This window comes from Jaculus jaculus, chromosome 12, assembly GCF_020740685.1.
Source record: "Jaculus jaculus isolate mJacJac1 chromosome 12, mJacJac1.mat.Y.cur, whole genome shotgun sequence".
Taxonomy (NCBI): Eukaryota; Metazoa; Chordata; class Mammalia; order Rodentia; family Dipodidae; genus Jaculus; species Jaculus jaculus.
The window spans coordinates 61,784,230-61,804,256 of NC_059113.1; the positions used below are offsets into that span (position 1 = coordinate 61,784,230).

At 48.1% G+C, this 20,027-nt stretch overlaps 1 protein-coding gene across 1 annotated transcript in view; it reads left to right on the top strand.

The window, feature by feature from the left end:
* Nucleotides 1–20,027, top strand: part of Setd1a (SET domain containing 1A, histone lysine methyltransferase) — a 33,219-nt gene that overhangs the window by 10,858 nt on the left and 2,334 nt on the right. Inside the window, exons 5-17 of the mRNA XM_045130991.1 lie at nt 314–435; nt 673–899; nt 1,173–2,016; nt 2,170–2,946; nt 3,412–3,588; nt 3,712–3,799; nt 4,199–4,356; nt 5,209–5,296; nt 8,721–9,077; nt 17,215–18,261; nt 18,610–18,782; nt 18,867–18,977; nt 19,158–19,277. Of these exons, the coding sequence (XP_044986926.1) occupies nt 314–435; nt 673–899; nt 1,173–2,016; nt 2,170–2,946; nt 3,412–3,588; nt 3,712–3,799; nt 4,199–4,356; nt 5,209–5,296; nt 8,721–9,077; nt 17,215–18,261; nt 18,610–18,782; nt 18,867–18,977; nt 19,158–19,277 (4,289 nt within the window). The remainder of the gene's footprint in view (nt 1–313; nt 436–672; nt 900–1,172; nt 2,017–2,169; nt 2,947–3,411; nt 3,589–3,711; nt 3,800–4,198; nt 4,357–5,208; nt 5,297–8,720; nt 9,078–17,214; nt 18,262–18,609; nt 18,783–18,866; nt 18,978–19,157; nt 19,278–20,027) is intronic.

Consider the following 20,027-nt stretch of genomic DNA (forward strand, 5'->3'; position numbering starts at 1 on the left):
AAAAGAAATCTATAAAAGAAACAAACAAGGATGTTTCCAAAGATAGAGATAAAGTAGGAGCTCTGAAATTCAAACCTAAGATTAAGACATGGGAAATGAGAAGATGCATGAAGCAAAAACAGGATCACTAAATCAGGAAAGAGCTGTTTTCTCTTTTCTGTTTTTCTTCAGGGCAGGGTCTCACTCTAGCCCAGGCTGACCTTGAACTTACTGCATTTCTACCTCAGCCTCCCAAGTGCTGAGACTAAAGGTGTGCACTATCACGCCTAGCCTGTTTTCTCCTTCTGACTGTTGATTCTCACTTCTTTCCTAGGACAACAGCGAATGAAGTACTATGAATTGATTGTCAATGGCTCCTACACCCCTCAGACTGTGCCCACTGGGGGCAAGGCCTTGAGTGAGAAGTTCCAGGGTTCTGGTGTTACAGTTGAGACGGTGAGAAGCTTGTGGCTGCCACAGCCCCAGCCATGTGAACACAGTGCCTGATCTTGAGGAGCAGGAGCCGTTCTGGGGAGGTTCTAGAATTCATTATCAAGTATAGGAAGAACAGAAAAAAGATGCTTAGATGTTTCTAAAAGATGAGGAACTAATAAGAATTTTGGGTAGGGGCAGGGCAGGGTTTCAAATGGTGCCTGATCTCTTTTCCTTTCTCCTTGCCCCACTCTCCCTCAGACTGATGTCCGCCGCCGCTCTTCCTCTGACACAGTTGCCTACCCAGCAGGCACTGCTGTGGGGAGCACCCCTGGCAATGGCACCCCTTGCTCCCAGGATACAAGCTTCTCTAGTCGACAAGATACCCCATCTTCCTTTGGCCAGTTCACCCCTCAGTCCTCCCAAGGAACCCCCTACACATCTCGGGGCAGTACACCCTACTCTCAGGACTCAGCCTACTCCAGCAGGTACACAGCACACCCCATCTGGGACCTTTGCCATCAAATTGTGGGAGCTGCCACTGAGAAACAGCCCAAAATCTCTGAGGGAGTTAGATAGAAACCATTTGTTTTAATCTCCCTGTGGATTCAGCCCAAAAATTACTGTGTTCAGGGACAATAGCTTAGAATCTGATGTTTTCTTGTTCTTTTGGGGGCAAATGTGGAGGGGCTCTTGATATGAGAATAGGACAGGTTTGGTCTTGTAGAGATGAGTCCAGCTAACTGCTTCTTTTTCTGCAGTACTACTTCAACCTCCTTCAAGCCCCGAAGATCAGAGAACAGCTACCAAGATTCCTTTTCTCGCCGCCATTTCTCTGCATCTTCAGCCCCCACAACTGCCTCTGTTGCCATCTCAGCCACCACAGCAGTCACTACTGCATCTTCCTCCTCTTCCTCCTCATTGTCCTCATCTTCCTCATCATCCTCTTCTTCCTCGGCTTCTCAGTTTCGTGGTTCTGACTCAAACTACCCATCATATTATGAAAGCTGGAATCGCTACCAGCGCCATACTTCATACCCACCCCGCCGGGCAACAAGGGAGGACCCCCCTGGGGCCCTTTTTGCTGAAAATACAGCTGAACGCTTCCCACCTTCCTACACCTCTTATTTACCCCCTGAGCCCAACCGGTCCACTGATCAAGACTACCGGCCTCCTGCTTCAGAGGCGCCACCCCCAGAACCTCCAGAACCTGGTGGAGGAGGTGGGGGGCCCAGCCCTGAGAGAGAAGAAGCCCGGACTTCCCCCCACCCAGTGTCACCAGCTCGTTCTGGCTCCCCAGCCCCAGAGACTACCAATGAAAGTGTGCCCTTTGCTCAGCACAGCAGCCTGGATTCCCGCATTGAAATGCTGCTAAAGGAACAGCGCTCTAAATTTTCTTTCCTGGCTTCTGACACAGAGGAGGAGGAAGAGAACAACAGTACAGGCCCTGGGGTTAGAGATGCAGGGAGTGAAGTGGTTTCTGGGTCAGGTCATGGTCCTTGCACGCCCCCTCCAGCTCCAGCTAATTTTGAAGATGTGGCACCAACAGGGAGTGGAGAACTGGGGGCTACCAGGGAGTCTCCTAAAGCCAATGGACAGAGCCAGGTGAGCTTGCGGCCAGTAGTAGGTGGTCTGGGATCCAGGAAGCAGGGTTATTATAGCTGGGGAAGAGGGAAGGGACTTTGTCAAGAACAAATTTGGAGGGGAAGCTCAGGGAGCACAAGCAGGAGCTGTCTATAACTCTCTTGCACTCCACAGGCTTCCCCATGTTCTTCTGGAGAGGATATGGAGATCTCTGATGATGACAGGGGTGGCTCACCCCCTCCGGCCCCAACACCTCCCCAGCAACCTCCACCACCGCCACCACCTCCTCCCCCTCCCTACCTTGCTTCCCTTCCCCTTGGTTATCCTCCCCATCAATCTGCCTACCTCCTTCCACCCCGTCCTGATGGGCCACCACCCCCTGAGTACCCACCCCCACCCCCACCACCACCCCACATCTATGACTTTGTGAACTCCCTGGAACTTATGGATCGACTTGGGGCTCAGTGGGGAGGGATGCCTATGTCCTTCCAGATGCAGACTCAGATGTTAACTCGGCTCCACCAGCTACGACAGGGCAAGGGATTGACTGCTGCCTCAGCTGGTCCTCCTGGTGGGGCCTTTGGCGAGGCCTTTCTTCCTTTCCCGCCCCCACAAGAAGCAACCTATGGCTTGCCCTATGCTCTGTACACACAAGGGCAAGAAGGCCGTGGAGCATACTCCCGAGAGGCCTATCACCTGCCTTTGCCCATGGCCGCTGAGCCTCTGCCCTCTTCAGTCTCGGGAGAAGAGGCACGGCTGCCTCTCAGGGAGGAAGCAGAGCAGGCAGAAGGCAAGACTCTACCATCAGCAGGCACTGTGGGCCGTGTGCTAGCTACCCTAGTACAAGAGATGAAGAGCATCATGCAGCGAGACCTCAACCGCAAGATGGTGGAGAATGTGGCCTTTGGAGCTTTTGACCAGTGGTGGGAAAGTAAGGAAGAGAAGGCGAAGGTAAGGAGGGCTAATGCTGGGAACTGTGGGGGGCTTTGCCAGAGGAGGTAGTCCCCTGGTTCCTCCAGGTTGCCCAGTTTAAATTAGGAAAGAACATGAAAGCAAGTGCAAAGTTAGGCTGTGGGCACATGAGCATGGGAGTTGGGAGGAGGAGGGGACAGAGCAAAGACAAGTATAGGTCTGAATTAGATCATTCTCCTGGCTCCTTTGCTTTCTTGCTGGGTGTAAGACCCTTAAGTCATTTGGGGCTTGTTTTCATTTCTACCATTTGCAAAGTAGGACACATAATAGCTGTTTCCTCACGTAGGATGGGCAGATTAAATGAGCACACCTTAGAAATACGGGGCTAGTAGGACAGAAATAAGGTTTAATAGAGGAGTAAGTTGATGGCCTTCTGTGTTCCTGGGGCCTAGAAGTGGTTTCTGGGATGTGGGTTCTGTGGCTTAATCCCCCTTATGTTTACAGCCATTTCAGAATGCAGCCAAACAGCAAGCTAAGGAGGAGGATAAAGAGAAGATGAAGCTCAAAGAGCCAGGCATGCTGTCCCTTGTAGACTGGGCCAAGAGTGGAGGTGCTACAGGCATAGAAGCCTTCACCTTTGGATCAGGGCTTCGAGGGGCTCTGCGGCTACCTTCTTTCAAGGTAACCAGGAATGTGGTCTTGCTCAGTAAGGTGAAGAAAGTTGGGGGGCCTCCCTTCCTTGGGGAAATGGTGGAGGATGGGCAAGTTCTAAATGGGCTTCGTTTATCTCTTCCCTACACCCAGGTAAAGCGGAAGGAACCATCAGAAATTTCAGAGGCTAGTGAGGAAAAGAGGCCCCGGCCCTCTACTCCAGCTGAGGAAGATGAAGATGGTGAGTGGGAAATCGGACAGTGTTACAGGAAGCAAAAGGCAGGCTGAAGTAGTCAGGGCGTCTTTAAGGGCCAGGCAGATAACTTCAGTATTTAGAAACAGACCTTCAAGGGTTCATCTACTCAAGTTTATCATCTAATGCTTTTGTTTTATAACCTTTGTCCTTAGTATGTCAAAGTCTGAGCTGTCTGCCTCAAAAAAGAAGGAAAAAAAAAAGAGAAAAGGATGAAAGATGAATGGGTGGGATGTATTACAGTTTGCATAAGATGTTAGGTGAATGTGTTCTTGTTTATGTACTGAGCTTCAGCTTCCAGTCTGGAAAGTAGGCAGTAGTATGTGTGAATATGGAATAGGAGAGCAGTAACTTTTGGTTGATGGTAACTACTCTGACTTCTTGCAGATCCTGAGCGAGAGAAGGAGGCTGGGGAATCAGGACGCCCGGGGACCAAGCCCCCAAAGAGAGATGAAGAGAGAGGCAAGACACAGGGCAAGCACCGGAAGGCCTTTGCTCTGGACAGTGAAGGGGAGGAAGCATCCCAGGAGTCTTCCTCAGATAAGGTAAGGAACCAGGTATGCTGCCTCTATCAGAAGTCTTTTTTTCCTGAACCTCTTTCCCCATAGCCAGCTTTCTGTCTGGTCTGGAGTCTTAGTAGAAGGAAGCAGTCCCCATTTGTCCTTAATTCTTTTTCTTTTTAAATATTATTTATTTATTTATTTGAGAGTGACAGACACAGAGAGAAAGACAGATAGAGGGAGAGAGAGAGAATGGGCGCGCCAGGGCTTCCAGCCTCTGCAAACGAACTCCAGACGTGTGCGCCCCCTTGTGCATCTGGCTAACGTGGGACCTGGGAAACCGAGCCTCGAACCGGGGTCCTTAGGCTTCACAGGCAAGCGCTTAACCGCTAAGCCATCTCTCCAGCCCTTAATTCTTTTTTTTTTAAATGTGTATATGTGTGGGTGTGTGTACATGCTGAGGACACACGTTAATGTTGATATCTTTTTCTATCATTCTCCACTTTGATTTTTTTTTTTTTTTTTTGCAGTAGGGTCTCCCTCACTCTATCCCAGGCTGACCTGTAACTTACTCTGTACTCCCAGGCTGTCTTTGAACTCAGTCTCCTGAGTGATGGGACTAAAGGTGTCCCACCATGACTACCTTACTATATCCTTTGAAAAAGCATCTTGTATCTTTCACTGAATTTAGAGCTAGGCAATTCAGCTAGACTAACTGGCCAATGAATCTCGGGGGTTCCCTAACTCCTCCCACCACTGGGATTGCAGGCACACACCACCATGTCTGCCATTCTTACGTGGGTGCTAGGAATCCAAACTCAGATTCTCATGTTTGCATGGCTAGCAATTTATCCACTGAGCTATCTCTCTAGTCCCCCATTTCTCCTTTTTTTTTAGGATGAGGAGGAGGATGAGGAAGATGAGGAAGATGAAGAGCAAGAGGAAGCTGTTGATGCCACCAAGAAGGAGACAGAGGCATCAGATGGTAAGTGCAGACACTTGGATAGAATGCTGGCTTGTGTCTATGGTCATACTACCCTGAATCCTGTCTGATCTTGGAAGGTAAGCAAGGTCAGGCCTGGTTAGTACTTGGATGTGAAAATTCTGGTTTGGGCAGGCATGGTGGCACATGCCTCTAATCCCAGCACTAAGGAGGCGGAGGTAGGATTGCTGTGAGTTTGAGTCCAGCCTGGGCTAGAGTAAGACCCTACCTCCAACCTCCCCCTTCCCCAAAGAAAAAGAACTCTGGTTTGGAAAGGAAGGCATTAGGCCACTTGCCGTTTTTTTCCTGAACTTAAATAATCTTCCTGCTACACCTCTGGCCACCCTTACCCTTTGCATTGAAAGATCTTATAGCCACATCCTTTAGAAACCTGGGCCCTGGGCTGGAGAGATGGCTTAGTGGTTAAAGCGTGTGCCTGCAAAGCTAAAGGACCCAGGGTCAATTACCCTGGATCTACGTCAATCACATGCACAAGGTGGCACATGCATCTGGAGTTTGTGTGCAGTGGCTGAAGGCTCTGATGCCTCTCTCTGTCTGTCTGTCTGTCTCTCAAATATTAAAAAAAAAAAAAAAAAAAGTGTAAAAAAAAAAGCTGGGGGCGTTGTGGCACACACCTTTGATCCCAGCGCTGGGGAGGTAGAGGTAGGAGGATCACCATGAGTTCGAGGCCACCCTGAGAATACATAGTGAGTTCCAGGTCAGCCTGAGTTAGATTGAGACCCTACACCTAACAACCAGAAAAGAAAAGAAACCTGGGCCCTTTGGAAGCATTAATCCCAGAACTCAGAATGCTTCCTTCTGCTTGCTTCTTTTGAAACAACTCTCCCCTACAAGCAGCTCAACAAAGACTTCTTTTCCCAAGTCCTAGAGAAGAGGGTTGTGTCTTCTCTGGCCCCTTAATGCTGCCAGGCTGGACCTTCCCCCATTGAGCACTGTTGTTTTATTAATATTATCGTTATTTTGGTTTTTTTGAGGCAGGGTCTCACCTTAGCTCAGGCTGACCTGGAATTCACTATGTAGTCTCAGGGTGGCCTTGAACTCATGACTATTCTCCTACCTCTGCCTCCCAAGTGCTGGGATCAAAGGTCTGTGCCACCAACACCTGTCTATTATTTATTTATTTATTTATTTTGAGGTAGGGTCTCACTCTAGCCCACGCTGACCTGGAATTCACTATATAGTCTCAGGTGGCCTCGAACACTCGGTGATCCTTCTACCTCTGCCTCCCGAATGCTGTGATTAAAGGTATGTGCCACCATGCCTGGATTTTTTTTTAATGAGAGAGAATTGTTGTGCCAGGGCCTCCAGCCATTATAATTGAACTCCAGACATGTGCATCACCTTGTGCCCATGTGCAACCTTGCGCACTTGAATCACCTTATGCATCTGGTTTATGTGGGATCTGGAGAGTTGAACATGGGTCATCAAGCTTTGCAGGCAAGCATCTTAACCACTAAGCCGTCTCTCCAGCCTCTTTATATATTTTATTATTATTTATTTTGAGAGAGAAAGAGGCATAGAGAGAGAGAGAGAATGGGTGTACCAGGGCCTTCGGCTGCCGCAAACAAACTCAGATATATGTTCCCCCTGTGGTGCGTGTGTAGTATTGTGTGCTTATGTCACTCTGTGTCTGGCTACATGGGACCTGGAGATTTTGGTCATGAGTTCTTAGGCTTCACAGGCAAGCACCTTAACTGCTAAGTCATCTCTCTAGCCGTCCCTTTATTTTTTTTATGAGAGAGAGAATTGGTGTGTCAGGGTCTCCAGCCACTTGCAGAGGCATGTGCCACTGTGTGTATGTATGGCCTTGCACTTGTGTCACTTTGTGCATCTGGCTTACATGGAATCTAGGGAGTTGAACATGGGTCCTTAGGCTTCTCAGGCAAATGCCTTAACTAGCAAACCATCTCTCTAGCCCTTGAGCACTATCCTTTAAGCATGCTCACCAAACTGTCTCTCCCTCTTCCTTTGTGAAGACAGTCTTCTGACCATTTGAAGACCTTTGGCTCCCATGTCCACTTGAGTTGTAGGTACATTCTTTCAGAAATAAATATTGAAGCTCCTATGTGCAGGTATTTTGTAGGAACTTAGAATGTGGTTCTTGGCTTTTGAGAGCTTGGTGGAGACTTGACAAACTAGTGAACAAATCCTATCATTTTAGATATAGAGTTTTGAAGAAATGAAATAGGGTAGTGGGGTAGAGTGGTAGGGTAGGCAACCTGAGAAAAGCTCGGGGTAGAGTGATAAGATGGGGGACCTGAAAAAAGAGTCAGTTTGCTACATGGTGGTCAGTGAATGTCTGAGGTACTCTTTTAGTAGAGGCCAGGATGATAAATGGACCTTGTTACTGAAGCAGAGGGCTGGATTATCTGCTAAGAATGAAAGCTACTCATATGTGCTCCTTTACTTTCATCCTATCAGCTGTACAGTTGTACTTCCTAGATGCCTTTCTTTTCTTTTCCTTTTTTTCCCCCCCTGTTGTTTTTTTGGAGGCAGGGTCTTATGCTGGCCCAGGCTAACCAGGAATTCCCTGGCTCAGGTTGATATCAAACTCATAACAATGCTCCTGTCTCACCCTTCTGAGTGTTGGGATTGTAGGTGTGAGCCTCCATGCTCAGTTGCCTTCCCTTGACTCCTGTGGAGCCCAAGCTGGCCTCACTTTCATGAGTCTTTTAGTACTAGGATTACACTTAGAACCCAATCTCTCATAGTATAGAACATGTAATGTTTTGGAGCCTTTTACAAATTATTTTTATCATACAAAGTAATAAATTTTATTGTAATGTTTTCATACATTTATCATATTAGATATTATTCTTATTTCCCCCACATTCCCCTTTCCCCCCTTATTGGTCCCCTTTCTCTCCCAACTAGTTCCTCCTGCTTTCATGTCCCATATATCCATTTCCACCCACCCTTTTAGGTCTCTCCTTCCCCTTTCATAGTCCCCTTTCTACTTTCAAAGCACATAATGTTCATTCTCCCCAGAAGCCTTTCTCAGAATTCATTGTCCATGTGATTCCTTAAGGACCTACCTTGGTCATCCAAGCAGACTGTTTGCCAGTCTCCAAGTCTTTATTCTCTTGCCTTTGACATTGTTGTTCAAACCCTATTTCTCTGTGCAGGGATCTTTTATTATTCTTTATGTCAGCATCTTCTTAAGGAGAGCTTCCCTCCTTTCCTCCTCTAGGCAGAATCCAGGGTTCCCTTTCACTATCCTCCCCAGCCACTCAGACTAATGTTTTTCACCTATGGACAGATTTTGCTTATCTAGCTCCTTGACATCTTAGATTTCCAACAGCTGGCCTAGACCCTAATATCCAGACTACTGAGTTAGTAAATGATTCCTCAGCTTGATCAAGTAAGGGTCTTCCCACCTTGCCTGATTGCCCCTTTGTATTTCTAGATGAGGAAAGCGATTCGTCCTCCAAATGTTCTCTGTATGCTGATTCAGATGGTGAAAATGGTAGCACGTCAGACTCTGAGAGCAGCAGTTCCTCCAACTCCTCGTCTTCGTCATCTTCCTCCTCATCCTCATCATCCTCTTCATCATCAGAGTCCTCCTCCTCCTCCTCTGAAGAAGAAGAAGAAGAAGAAGAGGAGGAAGAGGAGCATCCAGCAACCATTCCCTCAGCCTCATTGCCCTCTAGAGAAGTCCCGGAGCCCCTCCCAGCTCCTCCTGAGCAGCCTGAACCCAACAGGGGTGAAGGTTCCCCCATCACACCTCTCCCTGAAAAGGAGACCTCTCCAGCAAGGCCTACAGGTAGGTGGTATGGGCTAGTGACAGGATCTCCTTATGGTTTTTTGTCAGTGTCTGAGAGAATGGTGGAACCTGCATTAATTAATTTTATGTAAGGGTGTATGATGTTTTTTGGAAAAACATACAAAGAAAAAGACTATATATCTTTATGTTTGTTTGTTTTTTCAAGGTAGGGTCTCATTGTAGCCCAGGACAACCTGGAACTCACTTTGTAGTCCCAGGCTGGCCTTGAATTCACAGCTGTTCTCCTACCTCTGCCTTCTGAGTGCTGGGATTAAAAGTATGCACCAGGGCTGGAGAGATGGCTTAGCAGTTAAGCGTTTGCTTCTGAAGCCTAAGGACCCCGGTTCGAGGCTCGGTTTCCCAGGTCCCACGTTAGCCAGATGCACAAGGGGGCGCACGCGTCTGGAGTTCGTTTGCAGAGGCTGGAAGCCCTGGCGCGCCCATTCTCTCTCTTCCTCTATCTGTCTTTCTCTCTGTGTCTGTCGCTCTCAAATTAATAAATAAAAATTTAAAAAAAAAAAGTGTGCACCACCATGCCCAGCTACTGTGTATCTTTTAAAAATATTTCTAGGGCTGTAGAGATGGCTTAGCCGTTAAGGTTCTGTCCTGGGAAGTGGAAGCCTAAAGACCCAGATTTAATTTCCCCAGTACCCACAATAAGCCAGATGCACAGGTGGCATATGCATCTAGAATTTGTTTGCAGTAGGGCTGGAGAGATGGCTTAGTGGTTAAGGCACTTGGCCTGCAAAGCCTAAGGACCCATGATTGATATCTCTCCAGATCCCACGTAAGCTAGATGCACAGTGAGGCAAGTGCGTGCTTGCACATTCCTGCTGAGGCCCTGGTGTGCCAATTCTCTTTTTCCTCCCCCATCACTCTCATCCTGTCTTTCAAAAATTGTTTACAGTGGACAGAGAACCTGGCATACCCATTCTTTCTATCTGCTTGCTCCCCCTCAAATTAATAAAAATAACATATTTAAAATTATTTTTGTTTATTTGAGAGACACAGAGTGTGAATATGGGTGCTCCAAGGCCTCCTTCCTGCTGCAAACAAATTCCGGACATGTGTGTACTTAGTGCATTGGGCTTTACATGGGTCCTGGAGAATCAAACCTGGCTATCATGCTTTGCAAGCAAGTCTCTCTAACTGCTGTGTTGCCTATCTCTCCAGCTCAAGATTATTTACTTGAACTTTCCCCTTGAAGGCATTCCAGTCGTTAAGCCAGACTGCCAAGTGATTTACCTAGTAGACCTAGGTTTTTGTGTGCTAGTGAAGTAAAACATGTCTCCTCCCACACAAGTTAAAATAAAGATTCCTTAGTAAACTTAGCAAGCAGACTCCTCCTAGTTTTTTTAAGCTCATCCCTGAAGGTGTAGTGAATATGTATAAGCAATTAAATTGGCAGTTAATTAGCCCAGAACTTAGTTCTACCTTTGCTTTCCTTTGTAGATTGCACAGTCCCTTGTTCTATAGTACAGGCATATAACTGTACTGTTGTATGCAATAACTGTTTATTCATGCAGTAGTTTAATGAGCATTTACCAGTGCCAGGAGCAGGTGCCAGGATGATGGTATGTCCAGCAGGCACTGTTTTCACCCTGTAAAGCTTGCAGTTTACAGGTAAAGATGGGCCAGTTAGGGAGTAGATGCTTGAGAAAACCTGTAATTGCCAGTGAACACCATGAAGGAAAAATACAGAGTACTCAGAATCTTGAGGACATCCTGCTAGCCAGGCGTGGTGATGCACGCCTTTAATCCCAGCACTCAGGAGGCAGAGGTAGGAGGATCGCTGTGAGTTTGAGGCCACCCTGAGACTCCATAGTGAATTTCAGGTCAGCCTGGGCCAGAGGTGAGACCTGACCTTGCAAAGAAAGAAAAGAAAAAGAACATCCTGCTAAAGCACAAGGAGATGAGCATGTGCATCGCAGAAGAGAGGTGTTACATAGGCTGTACCTGAGGCAGGTAAACAACAGATAGGAAAACCTGAGAGAAAACTAACCTTTTAGTAGGCTGAGAGCTAAGATTGGTGGGTAGGGTGAAGGCCAGCTTATGCAAAATGCAAAGACTATGTTAATTTGGATTTTACTTGAGAGTAGGAGAAAGCCCTCTGAGGACCAAGACCACATTCCCTATTGAGAATGATGATGCAAGAAGGCTATTAAGACTGTGAAAAGAGGGAGGGACTTAGAGTATCCTTTAATAGAATCAAATTTCAGGGATTTTTGTTTGTTTGTTTTTGTTTTTCAAGGCTGGGTCTTGGTCTGGCTCAAGCTGACCTGGAATTCACTATGTATTCTCAGGGTTTGGTTTGGTTTGGTTTTGAGGCAGGGTCTCACTCTAGTCCAGGCTGTCCTAACTCATTCTGTAGCCCAGGATGCCCTGGAATTCATAGTGATCCTCCTATCTCGGCTTCCCAAGAGCTGGGCAACAGAAAGCCACAGGCCACCTAGAGGGCATCAATCTCTGTGAGGCAGGAAGGAGAGGGCTATGTCCACATGTGTACCTTTGTGGCAAGAAGAGATTTGGCAGAGGTAAGGGAAAAGGCAGGCTAGCAGTAGAAGGTGTGAAAGGATGCAGGTAAGGTAAAGTAGATGTTTAGAGTGATGGGCAGGGAGTGAAGTTAGGGTGAAGTCAAGACAGTGGATGACTTGCTAGCATTATTTGCCAGGAAAAGAAACAAGTGAAGCTGCGGTTAAGAAGGAAACTGCTGAGGTTAGTTTGCATTGAGTTTGAGATAGTCTGGACCTCCAGGTAGAAATACTGGCAATTGGGTCATAGGTCTGAAGCCTTGGAAAAACTGGCTGGAAATAGGTAGATGCATGTGATAAATGTCTGAAAGGGAGTGTAGATAAATGTGGATTCACTTGTATAAAACTTGAAGAATATATGGTATGGAGGTGGGTTGCAAAGCCTGGAAGCCCTGTCACAAGGATTTAGTGGGCAAAGAGAAGAGGTTGGAAAGGAAATGAGAAGAAGTGAGGAAGGATAAGTTTTGCACATCAGTTAAAGTGCTAGTTTAAAACGAAGAAGTAAAAACAATGTGTGGAGGTCTATGTCTCTGTAATCCTAGCCCTTGGGAAACAGAGGCTAGATGATCACAAATTCAAAGTCATCCTTAGCTATATAGTCAGTTCATGCCAGTCTGGGATATGTATGAGTCCTAATTACAAATAAACAAATAAGGGACTGGAGAGATGGCACAGCAATTAAAAGCATTTGATTGCAAAGCCTGATTATCTGGGTTTAATTTCCCAATACCTACGTAAAGCCAAATGCACTAGGTGATACATGCACCTAGAATTCATTTGCAGTGGCTGGAGGCCATGGTATGCCCATGCTAACTCACTGTCTGCTGCTTTCTGTCTGTCTCAAATAAATAAATAATATGAAAGGTTGGGGGAGGAAAGATTGCCAGGCTTGGTAGTGCACGCCTATAATCCCATCAGTGGGAGACAGAGGTAGGAGGATTGCCATGAGTTCAAGGCCAACCTGAGACCACTAGTGAATTTCAGGTCAGCCTGGGCTAGAGTGAGACCCTGCCTCAGTGGGGTGGGACGGTGGAGGGGGAGGGGGAGAAAGATTATCCTGGCATGATAGTCCCAGCTGCCTGAAGGCTAAGATAGGATCACTATTTGAGGTCAGCTTGGGCTATATGGTGAGTTCAAGACTAGCTTGCGCAACTTAGCAAGATTCACTGTCAAAATTTCAAAAAGGACTTGGGGAATAATTGTTCATTAGTAGCATTTGCCTAGCATGCATGAGGCTCTGGTTCAATCTCCAGGATCACAAAAATAGCTAAGTATATAAATGACAGAAATATATCTTGGATCTGATAGGTCATTGTAGTTATTGGTGACTTTACCAATTTCAGTTCAGTGGTTCAGACTGAAGCCAAGTGTTGAGGGATGAGGCAAGGTAACAAAGATAGCCAGTTTTCTGAAAGAGTAACCTGGATAGAAGGTTGCATGGCTGATGCTGAGAACCCATGAGAAGGCTTAGAAGGATAGCAAAGCACACACTCCCTCCAAAGATAATCAGCCTTGTAAATGGAAGCCTAATTAATGAAGGCTCATTTATTGTCTAGTTGACTCGAAGCCAACTCAGTTTAAATCAAAAAAAAAGAAAAGTTGGATATGGTAACATATGCCTGTAATGCCAGCACTTAGGAGACAGAGGCAGAAGAATCAGGGGTTCAGGGTCATCCTCAGCAATATAGTGAGTTTCAGGTCAGTCTGGGCTACATGAGACCTATCTTAACCATTGCCCACCCCACCTCCACCTCTCAAAAAAAAAATAGAAAATGGGATTTACGGATTCATTCCTGACCTATGCCTGTCTGGCAGTAGACCCCCAAAGACAGGGATTAGAACACTTGCCTTTCTTTTTCCTTTTGTGTGTGGTTTGTGTACCTGTGGTGTATTCATGTGTATGCAGATAAATGTGCCCTGTGCAACAGTACTCCTGCCTCCCTCCATGGCCCTCAACACTGGGGTTACAGGCCTGCACAGCCATGCCCACTTCAGGAGAGCAAACTCAGATCCTTACTCTGGTACTGCATGCACTCTTAAATGAGCCATCTCCTCAGCCCTGCTTGTCTTTCTTTTGTTTTCTAGTCTGGTTTATTCTCTTTTTGGTTTTTCGAGGTAGGGTCTCACTGTGGCCCAGGCTAACCTGGAATTCACCATGTAGTCTCAGGGTGGCCTCAAACTCGTGATGATCCTCCTACCTTTACCTCCAAGCAGAGCAGCTGGAGGCCTGGGCCAAGTCCCTGAGGCCTTCCAGGTATAGTTTTCCACTGTCTGAAACCCCAGGTGGTGTTCACAACCTAGGATTCAACAGGTTGAGGGTCTTGCTCAGGATTCCCAAGTTAGGAGCGTCAGCTTGGGCCATTGGCACAAACTGATCACTCTCTGCTCAGGCCAGGCTTAATACTGGCTGCTTTTTCATTCTGAAGTGGTAGGACCAGATATGAAACCTGAAGCCACAGTGTGTTCAGGGCAGTACTGGGCACCAAATTGAAGCATAAACTCCATCCAGATTGCCTGGGCACATATGACCTTGGGCAACTGAGGAATCTCTCTGTGGCTAACTTTCTAATTTGAGATAGGGTTGGTAGCCCCTCTCAGGGAACTACATTGTTGCATGTGAAAGGCTCAGTGTAAGGTGCACTTATGGTAGCCATTAATTTGCTGCAGCCACTTCAAGCTGGCATTTAAGAAGTGCCAGCCTTCTGCATCTGCAAGGAAAATATTACTAGTGAGGTAAGGCTTCATGAAGTCAGTGGCTTTAAGTTGAGAGTAGGAGTTGCATCATATCTTTGGGAGGTGAGCTGAGGGGGTTCAGCAGCAGTTCTCAAAGGCATGTCTCTACCTCAACCTACCGGTCATATTTTGGATCTGTTTCAGGCTGCTTTAGTGTAGACTTTCTTCTGACCTCAGCACTAAGTTTAGTGTTAGGAAAGGAGGAGGAAGGCAAGTTCCTTGTTGGTTTGACATGCCTTTGTGTGTAGAGTATGTGTGGTATGTGTGTGTGTGCGCACGCGTGTGTGCATGTGCAGATGCATGCACACACATGTAGAGGCTCGAGGAAAAGGTTGGATATTTTCTTTTCACTCACTTGTTTCCTTGAGATGGAGTCTCACTAAACCCAGATCTGGACATTTTTGCTATTCAGTCAGCAAGCCCCAGCAATACTCTGGCCTCTATCCCTCAGGATTGGGGTCAAATATGTGGTTATGCCCAGCTGTTTACATGGGTGCTGGAGAATTGAATTCAGGCAGTCTCAAGCCCTCTCATGCCTTCATGCTTGCGCAGCCAGTGCTGAGACATCTCCCAGCCTCCCCCACCTTCAAAACATTTTGTTACATGCAAGCAGGGGGTGGGGAGCAAATGAGAGGGGAATAGACGGGAGAGAATGAATGGGAGTACCAGGGTGTCCTGCCACTGCAAATAAGCTCCAAATGCATTTGCAACTTTGTACATCTCCCCAGCCTCCCACCCAACCCCCACCTTTTTGAGGCACTATAGCTTAGGTTGGTTGGTTTTGAATTCATAGGTGGTTCTAATACCTCTACCTCTGGAGTGCTGGAATTACAGGTGTGAGCCACCACACCTTGCTGGAAGAAAAAGGGGTTTTGTTTGTTTAATATACCCCAAGCCATCTCTCCAGCCGTTATAGGTTTATTTTTGTTGTTGTTGATGTTTGTTATTTGGAACTCATTCTGCAGCCCAAGCTGGCCTCAAACTCATGGTGATCCTCCTATCTCAAAACTTTTGATGGGATTAAACGAGTGCATCACCATGCCCAGCTTGAAGGCAAATGAACTCCAGATGGCATATACCACTTTATGCATCTGGCTTTATTTATAAGGGTATTAGGGAATTGAATCCAGGCGGTCAGACTTTGTAGGTAAGCACTTTAAGTACTGAGCCATCTCTCCAGCCCTGCAGACAAGTTTTTATAAAGCATTTAATATAGACTTCCAGCTTCTTATTTTAAAAGTTTTATTTTAGCCAGGTGTGGTGGCTCATGCCTTTAGTCCCAGCACTTGGAAGGCAGAAGTAGGAAGATCACCATAAGTTTGAGGCCACTCTAAGACTACATAGGGAATTCCACTACAGCCTGGACCAGAGGATCTCGCTGTAGCCCAGGCTGACCTGGAATTCCCTATGTAGCCTCAGGATGGCCTCAAACTCATGATGATCCTCCTACCTCTACCTCCCAAGACGTGCCTCACCACACCCTGTGACAGTTTTGTTGTGTATATAGAGTATGTATGTGTATGATGTCTGCACATGTGTGTGCAATATGCATACCCCATGCTGTGCTTGCAGAGGCCAGAGGAGAATATTTGCTGCTGTTTCTGATTGCTCATCTATGTATTTCCTTGAGAGGCAGTCTCCCCTCAATCCCAATCTGCTTTGGGTAAACAAGCCCCAACTGGTTTTTTCGTATTTTTTTTTTAATTAATTAATTTATTTATTTGAGAGCGACAGACACAGAAAGACAGATAGAGGGAGAGAGAATGGGTGCGCCAGGGCTTCCAGCCTCTGCAAACGAACTCCAGACACTTGCACCCCTTGTGCATCTAGCTAACGTGGGACCTGGGGAACCGAGCCTCAAACCGGGGTCCTTAGGCTTCACAGGCAAGCGCTTAACCACTAAACCATCTCTCCAGCCCCGTATTTTTTTTTTTTGTTTGTTTTGTTGTTGTTATTGTTTTTTTACCTGGGTTCTGGGGAGTCAAACTCTGTGTTCTCCAACCCAGAAAGGCTCTCAGGCTTATGTGGCAGTTGATCTAAAGTAAGCATCTTATTACTGTTGTTTCTGTTTCACCTAGACCAAAGAATGTTATAGTTGAAATAATGGATATTTTAATTCATTCTAACTAGTGCGTGTGTGTGTGTGTGTGTGTGTGTGTGTGTATATTTGTTGTTGTTGTTGTTATTCAAACTAGGGTCTCACTCTGGTCCAGGCTGATCTGGCATTCACTGTGTCGTCTCAAGGTGGCCTCGAACTCACAGCGATCCTCCTCTCTGTGTTTTCTGAGTGCTGGGATTAAAGGCATGCACCACCATGCCCAGCTTTAGTTAATAATTATAAAGTGCAGCCGACAAAAATTGTCTTGGTCTGTTTGCCTCGTTTTTGGATGTGGTTTTATCATCATCACCAGTCTACATTCAGACTACATTCTCAGTGTTTGTGGAAGCCCTTCCCTCTCAGTCTTGCAAGCTTGGCTGTGTATTTTATTTAGATGTTTTTCTTCCACGGGACAAAAGCTCCCTGAGGATGTTGGAAATATGTCTGTATGTCTGCTCAGCCAGTTTTCTTCATGCCTGGCATTGAGGTTCAGTCTGTACTTGTCACCTGGATGAATGAGCAGGTACAGAATCCCATCCTGCTCAGGGACACCACAGTTCTGACAATAGTATGAGTAGATAGGGAAAAGCAAGCAGAGTGTTCCCTGAGTAAGAAGTTTGTCTGCACATCAGCGTGAGTCTGCTAGGCAGAAGCTGAAGAAGGGGCACCCCCTGGTAAAGCGAGGCAGCTCCAGTGCAGCTGAGCCCAGGTCTTCTGCCCTGGATGACTGTCAGATGAGGTTGACATTCTGGCCTCTTCCCATGTTCTTTCCCAGGTCCCTCTGAAGAGCCACCACCCAGTATGCCCCAGCCTCCCCCAGAGCCACCAGCTGGACCCCCAGTCTCTACACCCCGCCCAGATGAGCGCCCTTCTTCCCCTATCCCTCTCCTGCCCCCACCCAAGAAACGCCGGAAAACTGTCTCCTTTTCTGCTGTGGAGGAGGTGCCAGCTCCAGAACCACCCCCTGCTGCCCCGGTACAGGCCAAGTCTCCTGGCCCAGTCTCTCGCAAAGTCCCCCGGGGCATGGAGCGGACCATTCGCAACCTGCCCCTGGACCATGCATCTCTGGTCAAGAGTTGGCCTGAGGAGGTGGCCCGAGGGGTTCGCAGCCGAGCTGGAGGCCGAAGCCGCTCCAATGAGGAGGAAGAAGCTGAGCCAGGGACAGAAGTTGACCTAGCGGTGCTGGCCGATTTGGCCCTGACCCCTGCCCGATGTAGGTTGACCTCTCTGCCTACTGGTGACGACTCAGAGGCCACTGAGACTTCAGATGAGGCTGAGCGCCCAAGCCTCCTGCTCAGCCACATCCTGCTGGAGCACAACTATGCCCTGGCCATCAAACCCCCATCTGCCTTGACAGCACCTCGGCCCTTGGAGCCATCTCCTGCCCCTGCCACGCTCTTCAGCTCCCCAGCTGATGAGGTCTTGGAAGCTCCTGAGGTGGTAGTGGCTGAGGCAGAGGAGCCAAAGCAGCTACAGCCACAGCTGCAGCAGCCAGAGGAGGAAGGGGGGGAGGAGGAGGAGGAGGAGGAGGAGTCTGAATCTTCAGAGAGTAGCAGCAGCAGTAGCAGTGAGGAAGAGGGAGCCATCCGGCGACGCAGCCTGCGTTCCCATACCCGGCGCCGGCGGCCACCCCTCCCACCCCCGCCACCTCCTTCCTTTGAGCCCCGAAGTGAGTTTGAGCAGATGACCATCTTATATGACATTTGGAACTCAGGCCTGGACTTGGAAGATATGAGTTACCTGAGGCTCACATATGAGCAGTTGCTGCAGCAGACCAGTGGTGCTGACTGGCTTAATGACACCCACTGGGTCCATCACACAAATATCCTGAGCTGCAGAGTTGGGTCTGCCTATGCCAGGGGGCTGGGGTGTGGGCACCTTCCCCAGGATCAGAGCAAGGTATATTATCTTCAGGTCACTCCTAGGGCTCTATTGACCTCCCTTTCACTCTAACTTGCTGTGCCTTTTCCAGCCTTTGGGGTCACCTCTGGCTGCCCAGCTCTCTTTTCTTCTGCCTTGTGTCTCTTGAGCTGGACTGTCTGATCTCATCTGACCCTTAACAGTATTCTCACTAGCTTGTATCCACTTCCCTTTCTTGTAGCGGGGTAGACAAGGTGGGGGCTTCAGGATATAGGCCAGTGAAGGATTTGTTCTCTTTAACACCCTGCACTCACCAACCTAAGCACTCCAAAGCGAAAGCGGCGACCCCAGGATGGCCCCCGTGAGCACCAGACTGGCTCTGCACGCAGTGAAGGCTATTACCCCATCAGTAAGAAAGAGAAAGACAAGTACTTGGACGTGTGCCCTGTCTCAGCCCGGCAGCTGGAAGGCGTGGACACTCAGGTAGGGCTCTGTCTGAGGTCTAGCCCACTCACTACCTCCTACCTATCCTGATGCTTACCTCCTCTCTGGTCATACTTTTTGCAGGGGACTAATCGGGTGCTTTCTGAGCGACGATCGGAGCAGCGGCGGCTGCTGAGTGCTATTGGCACTTCAGCCATCATGGATAGTGACTTGCTAAAGCTAAACCAGCTCAAGGTGAGGGTGAGGTGAGGTGGCCGGGTGAAGGCTGAAGCAAAGAGCTGCCCCTGACGGGATCCTGTGGTCCCCAGGGTGTGTGTGTGGGGGGAGGGGAGTAGACCTGGGAGGTCTGCAGGAAAGACAAGGAGCTGTGTTGTGTGAGGCGTTAGCAGTGCAGTCTTCCTTCTGCCTCCCTAGTTCCGAAAGAAGAAGCTCCGATTTGGCCGGAGCCGGATTCATGAGTGGGGTCTGTTTGCCATGGAGCCCATTGCAGCTGACGAGATGGTGATAGAATATGTGGGCCAGAACATCCGCCAGGTAAGGAAGGCTCCAGGCCCAACTGCTGATCTGATTAGCAGCGTGGATTTCACATGAAGACCCTTTGACCATTGGGACAAAGCCCACTCATCCCCATCCCAGTTCCAAGACCAGGTTTAAGTGGTTCTGGGTAGGACCCAGACTGCCTTCAAGTATGCAGGGAACACTGGACAGTAACAATGATACAGGGATGTTAAGGGAGGCAGAGGTTTGGGGACATAGGCCAGGGCCATAGGACCTCCCAGAGACAATGGTTTTCAAGGGGAGAGATTTGTGCTCCTGTTTTCAGGACAGCATGTGCAAAAGCCCAGAGCCAGCATGAGGTCGGTATGCCTGGTGAGGAAACCTTTAGGCCAGTGAAAGTCACATAGGCCTAAAGGTACAAAAGCTGACTCCTCAGAACCCATATTAGTCAGTGTGGTCCTATGGAAAGAAGCCTGAAAGCAGTCTACCAAGGACTTGAGAGGCTTCCTAATAGCCCAGTGGGACTGTGGCATATCTGGGTCAAGTTGTGGACTGCGCAGTAGCAGCAGAGGTGACAGGCTGTGGGCCCAAGGTGGTTGACAGTATCAGGTAGTGACTTGGCTATGCAGGCTGAAGGCAAAGGTACTGAGGCCCCCTTAGAACACCACCCTAGCAGCTAGGAGTGTGATGGGACCCCAGTGAGGTGGGAGAAGCAGAAAGAAGAGTGTGATTAAGATCCTGGCATGAGTTGGGCATGGTGGTGCACACCTATAATCCCAGCACTTG